Consider the following 19,692-nt stretch of genomic DNA (forward strand, 5'->3'; position numbering starts at 1 on the left):
TCTGCAGCAGGGAGAGGCAAGATGGCTGACAGGGCAATTGGCAGTCATACAGATACATGACTAAATAATATAACTATATCCTATTCAACCGCCTACAGATACATGATGAAACAATGTAACTACATCCTATCCAACAGTCATACAGACACATGGTTAAATAATATAACTACATCCTATCCAACTGTCATACAGATAAATTATTAATAATATAAGTATATCCTATCCAACAGTCATACTAATATATTGTGAAATAATACAAGTATATCCTTTCCAACAGTCATACTATTACATTATTAAATAATACAAGTATATCCTGTCCAACAGTCATACTAATACATTATTAAATAATACAAGCCTATCCAGCGGCTTGGTTTTCATTTAAACGTTTCGTTGTCTCTGCTCAGCATAGGAATTAATTAAATAGATTATATAAAATAGGAGACCAAATAGGAAGACAGCATATAGTAAGGCAATAAACATAATATACATATGATCATTGATGTGCGTGCCTGCGTGTGCGTGTGCATGTGCGTGCGTGTGTACGCGCGCACACGTGTGTGTGTGTGTGTGTGTGTGTGTGTGTGTGTGTGTGTGTGTGTGTGTGTGTGTGTGTGTGTGTGTGTGTGTGTGTGTGTGTGTGTGTGTGTGTGTGTGTGTGTGCGTGTGCTTGTGTGTGTGAAGGGTGGCAGGCATACAATGTTGTAAGACTATGCTGTTGTCTCCATCTTCGTTCGTGCTGTTAAGTCAAAAGAGTTATTTAACAAAGTTACCGAAGTGTGGTGAGTTGTAGGTCTAACAATAAGTGGACGGGAAACAGCATGTAGCCTACAAATATGAAAATTAAATTCGATTGTTATCAGCAGACTCCACCATATTCTTGTACAACATTTCCCGAAGTACCTCTTAGATTATTTTCAAGTTTCTTTACTGTAGTGTGTTTTTATAACCAGAGGCCAAAGTCATTCCAAATGTATATCAGTATAGATGGCTGCAGTGCCTATATGGTGGTGCGGAGTAGAGTAAGGAAAAGAAAATGAGGATGACATACGAATGCATTATGGAGTATAACACTTATATTGCTGTATTTAGCTATACGTTGTAATGCAAAATACTGTCATATAACCATTTATTTAAATTAAATTAGGCCTGTTTCAAGATGTAGAAATTGTTTTTATAATTTTATATAATGCAGAAAAGATCTGGGTAAGAGACAGAGGCGACCTTTCAGGACCTCCGAGATATTCAGAGAAGGCCCTGGATCCTCAAATGAAAGAAACGAAAGAGAGAAATAATTGTTCATGGGTAGAATAGTTGACAGAATCTTAAGGCAACAATAGAGTGGCGATCTCATATAGCCCATTGGCCCTATGAGATCGAAAAATATGTATGGGTTACAATGGAGAGAAAGTAATTATCTAATGGTCCCAGTCTTTGTATGCCCCGGATTACACATATGTTGTTTGTGGATTTAAATGATAATTTTTCATGTCAAGAGTATGACCGTTTAGTGTGCAATTGTTCAGTTAAAGGCTGTAGAGAAAACATAATGAGAAAGACTACATATGTCTCCTATCCCTGCGACTGGCGCGGACAAGACCGACAATCTGCCCATCGGCATAACTGAAACACTCCACATGCCCCAATTTATAATGGTTTTCACCTCTTTTGATGCTTTTATCCTCCACTTGGGAAAAAAAACTAACATTATCAAACTTTTTCACGAAAATTTTTAGTTTTCTTTGCATGAAAAGTATCATTTAAATCCACAAACAACATATGTGTAATCCGGGGAATATAAAGACTGGGACCAGAAAATAATTACTTTCCCTCCATTGAAACCCATTCATATGTTTCGATCTCATAGGTCCCATGGGCTCTACCGGAAGGGCCGTGACTTCGCCACTCTTATCATGAACGCTTATGGAGACTGATATACAACTGGACGAACAGAGACAAAGATAAAGACGATGCACAATGAAAAGGTGAAAAGAAAAGAGGGAGGATTCTGATTGTGAAGCGTCTGACCCACTGTGTGGTTTAAACTGGAGTAGTGGCCATGTGGGAGTTAAAATTAAACAAATTGCAGTATAAACCAGAACGGGAGTGTCGATGTATTTTAGAGATCGTGGGGGTGTATTTGTTTCAAGGTTTATTACGGGGTTTGCACAGGGTTGGATAGTACTAGAAAGATAGTAGTGAATCCAGTTGAGATTAGTTCTAACTGAGTAAATCCAATAGAGGGCGGCAGTGCATCGTCATGATCAAACAGAAGAAGAACAGCTAGTTGGCTGATAACATCAACAACACTCTGTTCCCGTGTCTTTATATTATTATTATTATTATTATATATGTATCAGGAACATCGTTGTCACTGGCTGTGATTGACCTTTCCTCGGAGGACCGAAGGTGTATTCAGTATGCTCTACTTAAGATACAATGAGGCTGTTATACAACTCTGTGATCATCACAATGTCGATGGTTAAGGAAACCATGCATAACAAATGTATTTGTGTTTCTACATCATTCAGACCATGGGGAGATATCAAGTGAACCCTATTCGAAAGTATTTCACTTTCGAGCCCGCATCCAACAAGTCCCTGTGCCAGATTGTGGGTTGTGAGGCGAGGATCGCCGGCAACCACGGCGGCAACCTGCAGCGGCACATCGAGAAGAAACACCCGGCCGTGTACAGGGAGCTGCTGGGGCAGCCCGGCCTGAAGAGACACACCGCGGGGGTTGGAGGTCACACGGCGCTGCATTCAGTTGTAAGAACCGGTTTATGAACGTAATGTTTGGGACGGCCAATATGATCGGTTTCGATATCATTTATTTTTCCTGCAGATAATCAATGTCCTTGTACATGAAGACGTCACATCAACATGACCGCCTCCATTTTGGAAGCATAGGGGGCATTGGGATCGGTGTTGCCATATTGGGCCTGATTTTCCTGGCCCAATCTGGCAACACTGATTGGGATGTTAGTGTTCATGGTTTCTGATAGTTGTTGGAGGACTTCACAGTACCACAACTCAATGGAGTCTTCTCAACATAGCGTTGGGTTGTAAAATATGGAGTATGTACAACCAAAATTCCCTATATGAAGTATGTGATTTTAGATCATAAATGTGATTTCCCGAAAGCATCGTTAGCCTAAGTGGATCGTGAAGTGCGTCGTACGAGCATCGTACAGTTTTCACACCGTTTCCCGAAAGCATTGTTGGTAACGAACTTCGTGAAAACGCTCGTAGCTAACGAGGACTCCAGGGGTTCTCGTAGGATGCTCAGAGCATCGTTAGCCTACTATAGCCTCAGTGGCGTCACCAGCGGACATTCCGTGTATTGGATGCGTTTTATTAAAACACATCCAATACCACGGAATGCCCAGCTGGCGCAATTTCGCAAACAAAAACAGTGGTTACCGCCGATATATTACTCATAGACTACTGTTAGATTTAAACAGAAAAGATAGAGACATGTTAGAAGTCAACAACAGCATAATTTATTGCAGCAATTAAAAATTCCAAAAATACATGCGGAGCCGAAATGAACCGATCAAACGCCACGTCACAAGGCATATAATAAAATCAAATGATTTTATTGCTCTTCTGTGGGAGGTCGCTTTCGAGCTGCACTTGCTGTCTCCCTCTGATTTTAATTCAACCATCATGGTTAAAATGTCCTCATTGATCAATGAAAGAAGACATAGGCTACTGTAGACATGAATCACGCTGAGACCAGCGGTTTTCGGATCATTTCTGCAGGCGTTTTTTGTTGCGATTGTTTGCATTAAGCACTGTAGGCGCTTCGGTGAGGCTGTGACGAAGTTCACTATTTATTGGACCGTGTCTAGACAGTAACGAACATCCCTGACCATAGTTAATCGCGTTTGCTGTCTACACTCAGAGGTGAAATCATTATTGCATGCAGGTGTCTTCATTCATTAAAAAATTTAAACGTTTGGGAGTATGCAATAATACAAATTATTCTAAAGAGGTCTAGACTCCTTGCGCAGCCCCGCCTTCTCCAATGAACCAAAAAAGCCTGCGCCGTGACGAACGGGGGATTTGACCCCCTCGGTTTTACACAGGAAACTTGATAAGCTGCGACCGAACGGGCTTGGCAGTGTAATAAGCCATATATCACCCTGCCCAACAACAAGGGCAGGATCTAGACCAAGCTCTCCTTATCGGTTCAGCCATAACCGTGTGTCAATGCCTAGCCTCTTCGTCTGAATGATAATGAATAAGTGGAACGTTGCATTTTTAATGTCTACAAATATTCTAGACTAGAGAATGCGCGCCAATCAATGAAACCTTATGCGGAATCAGATAAAGTCAGCTCTCTTTGCTGCACAAAGCATATTTCAGAAATCAGGACATTAAGATAAAGTTGTCACAAAACCTATTTTAGATTTTTTTAATGTGGAATTATTTCAGGGGGGAAAATGCCTTGAAAAATGTACGCAGTGTGTTCAGGATTAGGACTGATATAGCATATGTCGCCCTAAGCCTAATCAATTGTGTTTTAATATCTTTAGCATTCATATTATTGCAGTCTATACTTTTTGTAGGCTACTCTGCTGTTGGCCTTGATGGGGAGATATTTAAACCCTTTTTAACCCCATTTTCCTGCGACATTCCTGCGTCTCCCCCTCCTACAGAGCCCATTTCAGCACCGTGTCAGTAGACAGTTACAATCCTACAAACGTCGTTAGTGCAGTGCACGAGCGTTCATGTTAAGAAGAGTTTCAGGAAACGCTCCGAAGAAATTTACGATCGTTCGCAAGATCCATCGTGAGAATGATCGTACGAGCGTGGATCCATCGTTATCAGGAAACGAGGCCCAGATTATTGACTTCTTTTTTTTCAGACTAGGTAGACGGTATCCTTGGCTTACAGTCTCGAAAGGCAGAAAAAGCTTCAGGGACAAACTTCTGGTTGCAAACACGAATCAAATCACAAACAGAAATGAGGGGGCTAGACCACATTGGGTCAGACTAGGTAGACAGACCTAATGACAGGATATAATAAGAGTCTATTACACAGTCCCAGCTCAAGAAAGATATGGATATTTCAATCATGCATTTAAAAGAACATATGATTTTCAGGAAGAGGGTGAGGAAGAAGAGGAGGGTGCTCCGGAGTATGATTCTGCTGCGTCCACTTCAAACCTCTTCTCACACTACCATCCTCTCACACCGCCGGAGATCACAGAGCAGGCCATCTCTTTCCGCTTGAAAGGCGAGAACGACGAAGACCTCTTGTCCAATGACCTTCCCCCGCCCCACGCCCTGAGGCACGACATGGTACTGCAGCAGTTCACCGACATCATGCTGGCAGACATGCAGCAGATCCAGGACCCTCTGCTGCTGATGAAGCTCAGACGAGATGTCACCGACCTGGTGTTCAAAGCTGTAGAAGAAGATGCCAAGAGAAGTCAGATCGGGAACAGAAAAGAGCTTTATTGCCAGGTGAGTGATTACACTTGCACAAGGATTGTTTTTTTTATTGATATGTTGGTGCAGTGAAGGAAGGAACTGCTATGAAAATACAAAAAAATGAATTTGGCTCCTCGCTCCTCCTTCACAACAGATGCTCCCTCGCTTCCAGATGTCCAGTGAGCCCTGTAGCAGCGGGGCCGGCCCGAGCTCGTATATAAAGAACTCTCGGAAGCAGAGGAGGGCCAGTAAGAGTCGGAGGATGCCAGCTGGGGGAGGAGGAGCAACGGGGGACGAGTGGAGGGCGAGCATGTGCGAGTTAAATAGCGCTGCCACCCTTCAGACACACCTGGTTAAGACAGAGACTGAGCCGCTAGAAGAGATGGAGTTACCGGTGTATTTCTCTCCCATCAACTTGGAGGGAACCAACGAAGGTTAAATCAGTTTTTTTTAATGGTTTGGAAAGAAAAACCTTTAGAAAACATTTAGGGGTAAATTATTTTTGTAGGGCTACCTGCCCAATAAAGTTTTCCTTCAGTGGGTGCTTTGAACTTAATTTCTTTCATTTTTTCTCATGGGTTTCCAATGTGGAAATATATGTGCAAAGTTCCTTGATGGTCCACTAGAGTAGGCTAAGTAAGAGATGGCAACTAATTTGGCCGTCTTGTGTATCTTTCTTTTTTCTCCTGTTGGATGTGGCCAGAGTTTGCAACTATATAGAGGCGAAGTCACGCCTCTTCCGGTAGAGCCCATGGGTCCTATGAGATCGAAAAATATTAATGGGTTTCAATGGAGAGAAAGTAATTATTTTCTGGTCCCATTCTTTATGGGACCAGAAAATAATTTATATGCCCTGGATTACACATATGTTGTTTGTAGATTTAAGTGATAATTTTTCATGCAAAGAAAACTAAGCATTTTCGTAAAGAAGTTTGATAATGTTAGGTTTTGTGTGAGGCCGCTTTGTGAACTACAGCTCTTGGCTGCTTTCGAAGCGATTGAGCGATACGTCAGCAACTGCACTCGGAACTCCGGTACAGACATGGCGATCTTCCTGCTCCACTTCACTGCTTTTTTCCAAGGGGAGGATAAAAGCGTCGAAAGAGGTGAAAACCATTATAAGTCGGGGCATGTGGAGAGTTTCAGTTATGCCGATGGGGAGATGGTCGGTCTTGTCCACGCCTGTCGTAGGGAGCGTGACGTCATATACGAGACGTGGTCTTTCTCATTGTTTTTTCTATACAGAACAATTGCACAATAAACGGCCAAACTCTTCACATTAAAAATTAGCATTGCCACACCGTTCATCAACGTTTCCGTCAATTCAGTTCCGTCACCGTTCACAGAAATAATATAGACAGTCTTGTACCTTTGCCTTTTCTTCCGTTTTCCAAATTAGTTTTTTGCCCCAAATATTTTTTGTATTGTCACAACTAGCCTGACAGGTGATTGGCTTCGTTCCAGCATGAATACTCTTTATATAACGATTTCACGAAAAGTCAATGGGGAAAAAGAATGGGGAATTAACTTCCGGAGAGCTGTTCAAAAAGGGGGCGGTCACTGGCTTCCGCTTATGTGTAACACGTTGCTCTGATTGAAGATTCAGGAGCTGTGTTCGAAATCGTTCCCTATTCACTCACTCACTACTCCTTATATAGTGTTCATGATATAGTGCACTGTATAGGGAACGAACAAACGAGAATTTGGAGACTACGCTGAACATTTCGAACGACATTTGCGTCAGTAAATGCGCCGGGTATTTGTGTGACGCAGACAGATGCGCCCACAACATGTAAACAAACCGGGCACTCACGAGGAAAGCTGGAGATTATATTGATGTTGAATGTTACATTTCCTTGATCAGGGTTTTTTTAAATACATTTTTAATTTAAAATTTTCTATGTTAAATCCCAAATAAATTGTTGACATTTCTATACGAAAGCCAGAGACTATCGTTAAATGTATTCGTTTTCGCGGTTATTCAGCTTCTCCGGAAAAACACGACCGCAGTGCATTGTGGTATACAGAAGTAACATGTAGTAACATGTACACTCAAATTTTGGGTATTTTAAGTCCACTATATAGTGCATGAAATTAACCACTGAGAATTCGAACACCACTACAAAATGGCGATCAACCCTATATAGTGCACTATATCCGAGATAGGTAACGATTTCGAACACAGCTAGGGTGTTTTCCAGATGCCTCGGACACCAGCCTTCCGAGCTGCGCTGCTGTGACTCCACTTGGATCAATAATGTACTGAGAGGTCCGAGAGCAATACGCAGTATCGCATGCAAAAGAGCCCATGAAGCATTTCAATATGAAAGCCCCATTAATGTAATGTATTCCATAATGTATTAAGCCTACACTTAGAGTAATCGATAAGAGCCCAAAAGAATGTCCCGAAAACAAAGTGGCTCTTTATTCAAAATCAGGCACTGCAGTCGCCACCTATGCGAGGACCTCTCGGGGTTTCCATTCAGGCAGGGCCATCGTCTCCAGGGGTCCTACTGACGGCACGTGTTTTCAGAGCTGCAATCATGTCGGACCTGCCGATGAAAATACTTCGCAAGAAGATCGAGAAAAGAAACGAAAAGACCAAAGAACGCAAAGTTCTCTCTAAAAAAAAAAAGAATGAAGGTATGTATTGTAATGAATCCATGAGACCTGATGAATGTTTATTGTTCGTAATGTTGGTTACTAGCATCAGCCATGCTCCCACCACAGCATGGCTCTATTCTATACGACCAGATTCCTAAACACGTTAAAACCAGACCTATAGACGGTCTGAAACACGTTAAAACCACTTCTGTAGACGTGATAACTCTATAAACCGAGCCATATATTATACAGATATAGCAGTGGATTATCGGTTTTATTAATGACAATGTGCAGTTATCGTCTTCAGGTAAAATAAGATCATAGTCCGTTTTAAAGGATCACTTGGTTTTAAACACTCGTAATCCCACGAATGGGCAGATTTTGTATCGATTATATGGTGCACGTCCTTATTGTTCTTTCGTTTACCTCAGTTCCAGAAAATGGACTGTCAGATAAAGGCGAGGAGACCCCTAATTCCGTCTCTTCCGAGACAGCCATTAAACCAAAGATAAAACCAGAGAAACAGAAGTTACCCAAACAACCAGAAACCAAAACAGTCCTCTTAACGAAGAAGAAGAAAAGGAAGCTGGCAAATGACAGTGAAACGTCAGGTAACTATATTTACATAACATTTTAATGGTTGATAAACGAGTGTTGATTGTTAAAACGGCATTTAAGGTAAAAAGACTCTTAATGCCAATGAAATCCTTCCAGGTTGCAAAAAGGCAAAAACAAAAAGCCAGAACCAAGCAGTAGAGGCGGAAGAGGAGGCCAATGAGGAGGAGGTAGAGGAGGAAGATGCTGAACCAACAGTTGATCAACAAGACAGTGATGAAGATGATGCAGGGAGTAACAAAGAAGGCGATGATGACGGGGAGGAAGATGAAAACGATGTTGATGCAGAGGACGAAAATGCTGAACTACCAATGGGCTTGTCAGGTATTGGACTCAGGATGTTATTAGTTTATGTCAAGCAAAAGCTTGTAGTGAATCATTCAACTGCTTGAATGAAGATTTAAAGCAGCAGGTCGACGCAAAAGTTATTAGAAGGCTGTGCAATCCTTTAGGAGAATCAATGCCTTTCTACCCTTTTCTCATTAGAATTTATGAAAACTTGCCTTCATGTGTTGCCAGTTCATTGCCATCATAGTGAACTGGGTGTCAACTAAGGCATAAAGAAACTCTTGTTGTTGTCTTTGAATTGAGTTGTCAGTTCTCTCTGAAAGATGATTGGCATGGACATGCAGTTAGGAAATCTGACCGAAATCCTAATTATTTAAATGAGTGCTTGGTTCTTGGGATGGACTATATTGTATTTTAGCTGCAGAATTTGCAGCTGAAATGTGCAGTGTGCATGCTGGTATTCTGTAAGTCATTTTGCCGTTTCTTCGAATGAGGTTTTCCACTACATTATTTTGCAACCCAGGAGCATTTGAGGACACCACGTTTGAGTCTCTAACCACGTTGGTGAGTGAGCACACGCTGAAGGCCGTCAAGGAAATGGGATTTGAACACATGACTGAAATCCAGCACAAAAGCATCCGTCCTCTTCTGGAGGGAAGGTAAGACCTGAATCATCAGTCACTGTTTCATCATATTGACGATATGAACAACGGCTGGTCAAAGGAAACTTAAGCATAGCTGATATTGGGAAAGGAATATCTTTGTATCAACAATGATTCACAGCAGTGATGGCCTAGTTTGAGGTATCTTGGGTCTTCTTCAATCACACCGGGAGGATTGAGAACATCTTTGAATGTTACTTTTATTATTTTTCATATCCGAAGGGACATTCTTGCCGCTGCCAGGACAGGAAGTGGCAAAACCTTGGCCTTTCTCATCCCCTGCATCGAACTCATCCACAAACTCAAGTTCATGCCCAGAAACGGTACATGTTTTTCTTCTTCCCACTGATGGTCTTCAGTCTGCTGTGAGACCAAATAGTTCCTACTGGATTATTTGGTTCCTACCTACGCTGCTTGACCATTGATGAAAACCATTCATGTCCTTCTTAAGTCTGGTTGAATATAAGCTTTTGTGCATTTGAAATGATATGACAGGATTCTAAATGAATCCCATATTTTTCCATTTTAAGTCAAATGAAAGGATTCCAAACGCATCACAATGTCAAACATGTCCACCCAATCCCCCACCATCCAGGTGCCGGTGTGCTGGTCCTTTCGCCAACACGGGAGTTGGCCATGCAGACGTACGGCGTGCTGAAGGAGCTCATGGCGCACCACGTGCACACGTTTGGCCTGCTCATGGGTGGCAGCAACCGCTCGGCCGAGGCCCAGCGGCTCGCCAACGGTGTCAACGTCCTGGTGGCCACGCCGGGCCGTCTGCTGGACCATCTGCAGGTGAGCACTTCTGTTGGTATGCTGTGGCCACACGCCAGCGAGACGACCAGCACTGAGCACGCATTACTATGCGTGTACTACTACTGGTGTTCAATGCGCAGCTGTCATTGATCTCTGACACACTGACCCCTTCTCTGTTCGTGTGATGAGGATGGCTGGTTTAACTTGTGCGTTGATAGCTCAGTGCACCACAGGTGTGCAGCCTCACCCAGCCCAAGAATCTAGTCTGTTTAACTCGGGCTAGGTGAAACTGGTTAAAAAAAAAAGGCCAACAACCGACATATACTACCCTTGTTTTTATTACTATTTGGGAAAATAATCAAATAGTGTTGTTTTTTTTTAAGACAAATATTGCGATAGGCATGTGATTTTTCTTTTTAAAATTCCTTTCTTCTGTATTATTCACTAAAGACAAGAAATAAATAATTTGTCATTGGATAGTCACAATAAAAACTGCTCGTTCCTGTACGAACAGTTTTTCAACTAATCAAAGCGTCACGTGGCATGGGACCCATGTTGCCCGCCAGTTTATCCGACCCTCTGATTGGTTCGATTTTGTAACATTAAAACAAACATACTCTTTTTATCGCAGCCTTTGCGATTTGCGATGATTGTTTCAGTCCTAATCACTTCTCTGGTTTATAGAGCCTTGGGGCCTGTCTTTGTTGTATGCACATGTTTATTCTTGTCCTGTTGCCATTTGAATGGATAGGAAATTGCCTTTATGTGTTGCCAGTTCACTGCGTTCATAGTGAACTGGGTGTCAACTAAGGCAAACAGTAACTTGCTGTTGTCTTTGGAAGGAATTTTCTGTAATTTCTTTAGAACAATGGCATGGACATGCTGTTTCCAAACAGCAAACACGAGCTGTGTTTCTAAGTAGGAAAAAGTTGGTAGTTTTCCAGGAATCCAGCCTTGACCAAGAACTGTAATGGATTGCCAATCCAGTGGACTTTACGTCTGTGGGACTTGTTGGCTAAAATGTGTTTTTGTGTGTAGAATACCACTGGCTTCATGTACAAGAACCTGCAGTGTCTGGTGATTGACGAGGCCGACCGCATCCTGGAGGTGGGCTTCGAGGAGGAGCTGAAGCAGATCATCAGACTGCTTCCCAGTAAGTTTCTGCCCCCCCGACCCCCTTTATGTAGGTTTCTTCTAGCACCAACCCACTTCTCAGTGCCCCCCCCCCTCCCTGAGTCATCTTCTTTGTAAGACTTTGTTTTTCAAAGGATTCCAACAAAGCCAGATAGAAAAGGTTCCATGCACCGCGTTGAATTTAAACTGAAGTTGTAAGTGGGTGCATGGCAGTAACTGGTTGTGTGTACGTTCCTCAGAGCGCAGACAGACCATGCTGTTCTCCGCCACTCAGACCAGGAAGGTGGAGGACCTGGCCCGCATCTCCCTGAAGAAGGAGCCCCTCTACGTGGGCGTGGACGACGACAAGGACAGGGCCACGGTGGACGGCCTCGAGCAGGTTAGTACAAGAGGAGGCTATTGCTGGTCAGGGGGACTGCTAGCCTGAAGATTCTGGGTTCAAACCCCTTTTTCTGCCGTCTTCTTCGTAAGGCGTCCTTGAGCATGGGGCCTAGATCCTACCTGTTCATTAATGGCATTGAAATGTATCACTCTCTTTGGACAAGTGTTTTGTGTGTCGTAATAGTACTGTAGTAAGGGGGTACAGCTCTACAATGGCAGCAATGGGGGCTTCTTTAAAACTCTCAATGGTCTCATTGGTACTGATGTTATTTTGCCTTTATGTGTTGCCAATTCATTTCTTTCGTAGTGGATTGGGTGTCAACTAAGGCATACAGTAATATCTTGCAGTTATCTTATTGATAGATTTTATCATTAATTCTGTCAAAATAATTGCAAGGACATAATGAGGAATGGTAATTGGGTCCATGGATCAGATAGGACTGTGGATTTGGCCAAAAATATACGGGTTTCAATCTATTAGGCGTGTAGCTATCCCCATGAGCAATATTCCTAACCTGTACCTGCTCATTAAGGAAACGTGTCTGACTTAATGGATGGGCGATATCCTTTTTTTTTTTTTTTAAACCTTGACATAAAACCTGAAAATTCACTCTTATAATTAGGTTTAACGTCTATTTCAAATAAGCTAGAAGCTCCTACGCCATGGACGAAAGCCATTATCTGCTAATTTTTTGGTTCCTCATTCTTGTTTCATATAAAACCCAGTGAAGTTCTATTAGTATACTTTTGGGGTGTTTTAGTAACAGACTAGGGATGAATTACACCTTTTTTAGAAGCTGAAAGGAATAAATAAACCAGCATTATATCTGTCTCTTTAACTGGTCACTTTTACAAGCAGTTGACTTGGAGATGTAGCAATGTTGTAAACTTAAACTGCAGTAGCATCATAATTCATGATTATTCTGCATGTTTGCTGAAGACCATTTGACCTGGCTAATGTCTTGCCTTATTTCTAAGGACCTGGAGTAAGAAAATTGTCTGCCAGCACTTAATATACCTGGCGTACATTCTTACTTTAATAGCCAAAGCTTTGGGTATCAATCGATCATAAAGTCGTATAACGTCAATGTTTGTTAAAGGAGACATATTATGGTGTTTTCCCAACAAGTAAACATATTATTTGAGTTCTAGAAAACATGCTTTTGAAGCTGTTTGCTGGAAATAGCTTGCCTACCGCTATGAGCTGTCAGACTGAACCACAGCATGGAGGAGAAGGGATTGTTACTGTTTGTGAACTCCTGGAGCTCTATCTATATAATAATAATATTATATATGGGTATTTATATAATATATCTAATATCACGGCCAAAAGCTATGTGCGCCTCGGATGATATTATGATCATAAAGACTGCGTCTGACGTCTCTGGTACTTCCACTACAAGTAAAGATTCCTAGTGGGGGATATCTCGGCCATGGTTGACAAGAATTGGGGGAAAGGAACTTTGGCCTTGACTCTCTGAAGTCCATGAACAGCGACATGGTGGAAAAAGGGATTGTACTCCGGGAGCTGAGCTGCCGGACTGCCGCCGAGTTCCCCCCGACGGAGCTGCTCGTCCGCTGATCAACAAAATCTTAGCTAGGCTCTGATTGGAGGGGAGTGGGGAAGTGGGAGGTGATATTCAAGTGTGCCCCCTTCCTACGTAGGAGGGGGCGCCGAAACTGACTCGCTCGTTTGGTAACTGTAGGCGGGGTACTTTCAGAAATGCATATCTCACTCAAAACGTCATGTACAGACTTTTTTCAAAGTTTGTATGCGTGTGGGAGCACCAGAGACCCAAAACAACACCCCAAATCCCAGGAAAAGTGTTGTTTTCATAATATGTCCCCTTTAAGGTCGTTTTAGCATATTAACTATTGTCGGCTCATGCCTCGCGCTCAAGCTCATCCTACTGATTGGCTGGAGTCAGATCAAACTCTCAAGCCTCAAATGACAGTGAGCATGACCCCAGATCGGCCGCAGTGAGAGACATTTTAATAAGTGGTATAAAAATGTAACAAGCTCTAATGAGTGCATATTTTATGATCATGGCATTAATATAGACACTGTCATGATATTGTACAACCTTGATATACCGTCGTATTAGATAGTGGTGCAACGGATCAACCCTCACGGTTTGGGACCCAAGTGATCCGCTGATCGGCTGACTATGCAAAAGAATAATAAATGCGCGTTCACGTGATCGGTGCATATTTAAAGGACAATTCCAGTATTTAGCACATTGAGCCCCCTTTCTGGTTTGCCTAGGATGAAATATAGTGGTTGACACCGAAATGTTGACTATTGGTGCTGTCTCGGGTGTTTGGCTCATTTGGAATCGCCCCTGCCTGCTTCAGAAGGGCTGGCTATGGGAATTCACAAACCTGTCCTTAAAACAACCTTAAACGTTTGTTTTCAGAAATGTGCAACTCACCGTGTGGTTAGTGGTGTTCGTTGATGTTCCTTATCAAGTTTCGTAGTGAAATACAGTTTCTGTCGTGTTTTTATTTGGCATTTTGTAAATCCCATTGAAACGGGGACCGGAAACGGAAAGGGGGCTGTTTATGTTTGGTCCAGGCTATGTGGTGTTCCCCTCGATAACTCAATGGTTGATGGTGTTTGTTCCAGGGTGGTGTTCCCCTCGATAACTCAATGGTTGATGGTGTTTGTTCCAGGGCTACGTGGTGTGCCCCTCGGAGAAGCGCTTCCTGCTGCTGTTCACCTTCCTCAAGAAGAACCGCAAAAAGAAGATGATGGTGTTCTTCTCCTCCTGCATGTCCGTCAAGTTCCACTATGAGCTGCTCAATTACATCGACCTGCCTGTCATGGCCATCCACGTAAGCACAGAGACGGGTACTGGTGAGGGGGTGAAGTTCACAGCGGCTTGGTACTGTTGAGAGTGGGATGGCCCCTGATCCGCTCAGCTATGGATTTGGATACTTGGTTTGCATGGAAATCTACAGGCTGCTGAAATACTTAATACTGGACAGATATCAGAAGGACCTGCTGCACCCACAACACACCCTCTTGTGAGGGGTGGTGGTTCGGGGGGACTGCGCTCTGTAGTTTCCTGCAACTGGTAGGCATCAAGTAATACTGGCTTGTTATTGGCGGTCATTTGACATTTAAACACAAGGAAGTGGTCATGTGGTATTCACTCTAAAGTTAACATTTATTTCAGGCCAAACTTAAATCTTTTACACACACTGTGGTCTAGCTTTATTCACTCTAATCAAGAAGTATCCACCTGATCATTATCAACAATCACACTGCACACCATTCTCACACCTGTTCTCTATATCTTTAGCCCATGCAGTGGTGGTACTATTTACTCTACTGATCTTGAGGTTCAACTCACGGGGTGTTCGGGCCTATCTCACCACCATGTTACCTGCGTCTCCAGGGTAAACAGAAGCAGACCAAGCGCACCACCACCTTCTTCCAGTTCTGTAACGCGGACACCGGCATCCTGCTCTGTACAGACGTGGCCGCCAGGGGTCTGGACATCCCGGAGGTGGACTGGATCGTCCAGTATGACCCCCCAGATGACCCCAAGGTACCCTCCGCCATTCATAATGGGTTCCCTTTTATTTATTTTAGTGCTGTCCAGCGTTTAAAATATTTAATCGCGATTAATCGCATTGTCATAGTTAATTGCTCATTGTCGACATCATTGTCATTGTTGCTCATTAAACTCATTTTTTTGTATTCTAAATATCCCTTGATTTCGCTAGCCTTTTAGTGAGATCAGAGAGTGTTGAGAAGGACAGTAATACAATTTATTTGGTAAGATGGATATAAGAGACCCGCAGTGAATTCAACCCGGTCCACTTGACATCGGGTAGGTGCATGACAGTGGTACCGTAAAACTTCAATAGCCCAGGCTTTTATTTGTTTCAATCACTGAACTTTGGAACAAAACTCTTGCTCAGCAAAGATGGGAAGTACTATAACATTTATTATTTAAACCGGTATCAGGGTTTCCGCGGGGTTGTTAAAGGTATTAAAAGGTAGTAAATGAAATTAGCCCAAATTAAGGCCAATAAAAAGTATTAAAAAGTAATAGACGTCATCTGACGAGGTTTTAAATTTCCAACAAGGCCTATGAGTTTTTCAATTGGTGTAATTTACGTGCAGGCCTATCTCCTAAAATGACTAAAACCTGCGTGGATTTATTTTTATGTTGCGAGTAGGACCTGAGCGATTACAATGTTGTCACGTGGTGCGTGCGCTGAAACTAACTGGATATACCCGGCTGGCTTAGTTATACCCACTTCGCGAGTTTGCTTCTGTTAGTTCAAAGTCATTTGAAAGACAATAATGGGGAAATGCATATTGTCGGACCTCTGGCTGGAGGAATCAATCTTTAAAGTGATCGCAAAAAGAACATTTGTTTGACCGGTTGCCATGGTTATCTCTGTGTGGTTAATTTGCAGTTGCGGTGTTAATTAGCGATGTTGTCAGCTTACTGTTACATTAAACTGTAATCAGAAAACGCGGTTATATGCTATAGACCCTATAGTGTCTGTGGTATAAAGGCTGGGACGAATTTCAAATTATAAATATGTACAATCCATAACGTTAGCTCTCTGTCTCATAGCTCAGCTGACTAAAATACCTCCCGTTGCCAAGTCGTAGCTAAGGTCCATCCTATTTATGTGAAAAACTGTATATTTGGATTGTAAAACGCATGAAAATATAAATGAATGATCTTAATTCCTTTTCTTTGGCAAGTGACCATGGTATAACTGGGATAATGCCCTTCGAGGTGTCAAAAACATGTTTGATCGATCGTAATTAAAGGGCACTACTTTTTGAGGGAGATTAACTCAGAGTATACATTTAATAAGCATGCAATACGAATAAGGAAAAGCATAATTAGTAAAGTATTTGAATTGTTTTATGTTGGGAAGCAAGAAGTAGAATAAATGGGATAATCAGTCAACCGCACAACAAGACATGATTGCGGCTCTTGTCGCCCTCGTCTCTTTCTGCATATGACATGCGCGTAGAGCGGGGAGTGACGTACACTGATAATCCCTCTGTAGAACGTACACTGGTGTGAATTTGCACTACGGTATGGATTTTGACGTTACCGCGAGAGCGGCGTGACCGGTAGACTGCCGCGTTTACATGGACACTTCTGATCCGATTTAAAAGTGGAAGAACAGCTCAATCGGAATAAAAAATGATCATATATATATACGGGTCAATCGGAATACAATTCTCTGATCGGAATATAACACACACACACACACACACACACACACACACACACACACACACACACACACACACACACACACACACACACACACACACACACACAGAGAGAGAGAGAATTCCCGGTGGGCCGTTAACGTTTCGAGGCTCGCAACATCTCACTCACTCAACAGCTGCAACAAACTGTCAACGTCGCAACCAAGTCGACTTTGTCTAGAGGGGAGTAACTGAGCGACCCCTCCCGAAGTGGTACAGCCCAGGTGGACCTTGAACTGCAATTGGTCAGAAAGACGTAACAGCTAATGACAACATTGAACTCTCGTGCAGGCTCGAACAGTGACACACAAACACACACACACTTTTAAGGAGTTTTTCACCCGCTCCATATCCTTGCTTGCCCCAACAAGTTTGTGCGGCGTGCTTGTTGTTTTGTTTCCGGTGTAGCTAGACCCGGTAGTTGTTGCTAGACAGCAGGTGAAAAAACTACAACGTTTGCCAAGCCAAAAGAGCGTTAATCGCGTGATAAAACGCCGTTAAAATTGGTTTGCGTTAACGCGTTAAACTGACAGCACTAATTTATTTAGTTATTGTAAACAATGATAACTTCAGAATGCAGACTGTAGAAATATATTAGGTAATAAGATTTGCATTGAAAAGAGTCCCAGCTGAACTACTTCTTAAAATGGCAAAAATCCGGTATCTGATGTCTCTGCTAGTCTGTGACAGTGGAGGAAATGGCGTTAACCAGCGTGTTGTCTTCTGCAGGAGTACATCCACCGCGTGGGCAGAACGGCCCGTGGCATCGACGGTAAAGGCCACGCCCTCCTCATCCTGCGCCCCGAGGAGCTGGGGTTCCTGCGCTTCCTCAAGCAGGCCCGGGTAGGTCCTCCAACCGCCGCTGTGGAATGGCGTCTGGACTTCAGTAGGGAGAAGCTCTGTCCGTGTTTAGGCACCCACCGTAACAGGGCTGTACTAAAGAGAGCCAAAACTACACATACAGCTTGGTCTTCAGAAGAGAAAATCTATCAAATCAGACATTGCAGTGAACGCCTCCGTTTTCGGGAGCATACCAATATTATTGGTAGTTTGGTCATTGTGTCATTCTGGGGAGATGTTGAAACTAGCCTAAATTACGGTGTATTCGCGTTTTTAAAGTTTTCACATATTTACACTCGACGCGTCACAAAATGGTTATTTATATTTTTATATTATATGTATTTTAGAAGAATGTTTAGGCTCAAATTAGGTACCAGAACTAGTATTGATGTGGAAGTGGAACTGAACCCAAGGTAGTTGTATGGAAAGTGTCTCCTGATGAGCTGGCTGTGTGCTCGGCCCAATTGGGCATGAATCCTTTCCTGCCGGTTTTCCGATGTAATGGTCATGTTGCTCTGGTCTTATTCAGGTTCCGCTGAGCGAATTTGAATTTTCGTGGAGTAAAATCTCTGACATCCAGTCCCAGGTAAAGTAACCCTCAACCCTCTGATCCCAATATTGTAGTTAACTCCTTATTAAAAGATGGAAAGTTAGGGATATAATAATAAACCAGTTCTACGCAGCCTTAATATAACGCTGCTGTGGTGGTTCCTCAGCTGGACAAGTTGATAGAGAAGAACTACTACCTCCACAAGTCCGGCCAGGAGGCCTACAAGTCGTACGTGCGGGCGTACGACTCTCATTCCCTCAAGCAGATCTACAGCGTGGGGACCCTTAATCTCCCCATGGTGGCGCTATCCTTCGGCTTCAAGGTCCCGCCCTTCGTCGACCTCAGTATCCTTCCCTACCGCTTGTTCTATTGCTCTGTAAACCGCCGACCAACCTATTTATTAGAAAAGGCCTTGTTCTTTTTTTTCTTCAGCTATGCCCTTTTAATGTCTTGGTTTGATGCCAACAATACTATTTTACTATTGTACTCTTGCACTTGAAACGTTTTCTGCAACTAAGCAACTGGTTCTTTCTGTTCTTTACTGCCGTTGGATGGTTTCCAAGCTGAAAAGTACTTTTTGGAGGGACTTGATTCTCACTCCTACTCCGCCAGCGATTCTCCTTAACCCCTGCCCCTCAGACGTCAACAGCTGCCACGGTATGAAGATGCAGAAGCGCGGTGGCAGCGGTGGCTTCGGCTACAACAAGTCCAAGGGCGTCGACAAGTCCAGGATCTTCAAACACGTCAACAAGGGACGTGGAGACAAGAGGCAGTTCTCCCGATAAGTCTGTACCAGGTTCAACGACTAGAGGCCATGGCTTCTTCTTCCCCTCCTGCCTCTTCATCTCCCCTTTTCCCTCCCCCCGGGTGTTGATGAAACCCAAGTCGTGGACAGGGAGAGGTGTTTTTAGGTGGCCTTTTACTGCCACTTTATATGAGGTCATGAGATCCTCCGTTTATTTTTTTTATTCCTGGATGAATTGTAAATGTATACAACTTTGAGGTGGCATTTTATGTAGTAGTAAGAAAAGCCTGTCCTTCCTTTCTGCTTGTGATTATATAACACATTCTCATCAAGTGTTAATATTTCCCCCTTTTCTGCAATAAATATGTCCATGCGATTGGAGTACTATTGTGCATTATTTACTCTTAACGCAAGGAGATTAAC

At 43.0% G+C, this 19,692-nt stretch overlaps 2 protein-coding genes across 4 annotated transcripts; both read left to right on the forward strand.

Moving 5' to 3' along the window:
- Window positions 1-2,266: 2,266 nt before the first annotated feature.
- LOC307090993 (uncharacterized protein) lies at window positions 2,267-6,082 on the forward strand. Of its 3 annotated transcripts, none has more exons than XM_079757815.1 (4): window positions 2,267-2,406; window positions 2,529-2,765; window positions 5,108-5,470; window positions 5,592-6,082. In XM_079757815.1, exons 2-4 carry the CDS (start codon window positions 2,532-2,534, stop codon window positions 5,874-5,876), a joined length of 882 nt encoding a protein of 293 aa, XP_079613941.1. In that variant the 5' UTR covers window positions 2,267-2,406; window positions 2,529-2,531; the 3' UTR covers window positions 5,877-6,082. The 3 variants fall into 3 exon arrangements, with proteins under 3 accessions (XP_079613941.1, XP_079613943.1, XP_079613942.1); XM_079757817.1 differs by having other exon boundaries at window positions 5,610-6,082; XM_079757816.1 differs by having other exon boundaries at window positions 2,280-2,415.
- Window positions 6,083-7,928: 1,846 nt separating this feature from the next.
- ddx18 (DEAD (Asp-Glu-Ala-Asp) box polypeptide 18) lies at window positions 7,929-19,645 on the forward strand. The gene is made up of 14 exons (XM_079757834.1): window positions 7,929-8,080; window positions 8,473-8,652; window positions 8,756-8,980; window positions 9,468-9,603; window positions 9,829-9,929; window positions 10,202-10,401; window positions 11,401-11,515; window positions 11,736-11,875; window positions 14,551-14,712; window positions 15,279-15,431; window positions 17,864-17,977; window positions 18,504-18,560; window positions 18,691-18,868; window positions 19,164-19,645. Exons 1-14 carry the CDS (start codon window positions 7,981-7,983, stop codon window positions 19,307-19,309), a joined length of 2,007 nt encoding a protein of 668 aa, XP_079613960.1. The 5' UTR covers window positions 7,929-7,980; the 3' UTR covers window positions 19,310-19,645.
- The last annotated feature ends 47 nt before the right edge of the window (window positions 19,646-19,692 follow it).

The sequence above is a fragment of the Pollachius pollachius genome (assembly GCF_949987615.1).
Source record: "Pollachius pollachius genome assembly, chromosome: 20".
Lineage (NCBI taxonomy): Eukaryota > Metazoa > Chordata > Actinopteri > Gadiformes > Gadidae > Pollachius > Pollachius pollachius.

What these genes read in the sequence shown, in the direction of transcription:
- LOC307090993 (XM_079757815.1), top strand. Translation starts at nt 2,532, where the DNA reads ATGGGGAGATATCAAGTGAACCCTATTCGAAAGTATTTCACTTTCGAG. An exon ending in ACACGGCGCTGCATTCAGTT is followed by an intron (nt 2,766 to 5,107) that starts GTAAGAACCGGT and finishes TATGATTTTCAG; the next exon opens with GAAGAGGGTGAGGAAGAAGA. An exon ending in GAAAAGAGCTTTATTGCCAG is followed by an intron (nt 5,471 to 5,591) that starts GTGAGTGATTAC and finishes CCTTCACAACAG; the next exon opens with ATGCTCCCTCGCTTCCAGAT.
- ddx18 (XM_079757834.1), top strand. Translation starts at nt 7,981, where the DNA reads ATGTCGGACCTGCCGATGAAAATACTTCGCAAGAAGATCGAGAAAAGA. An exon ending in CGTCCTCTTCTGGAGGGAAG is followed by an intron (nt 9,604 to 9,828) that starts GTAAGACCTGAA and finishes TCATATCCGAAG; the next exon opens with GGACATTCTTGCCGCTGCCA. An exon ending in CCCGCCCTTCGTCGACCTCA is followed by an intron (nt 18,869 to 19,163) that starts GTATCCTTCCCT and finishes CCTGCCCCTCAG; the next exon opens with ACGTCAACAGCTGCCACGGT.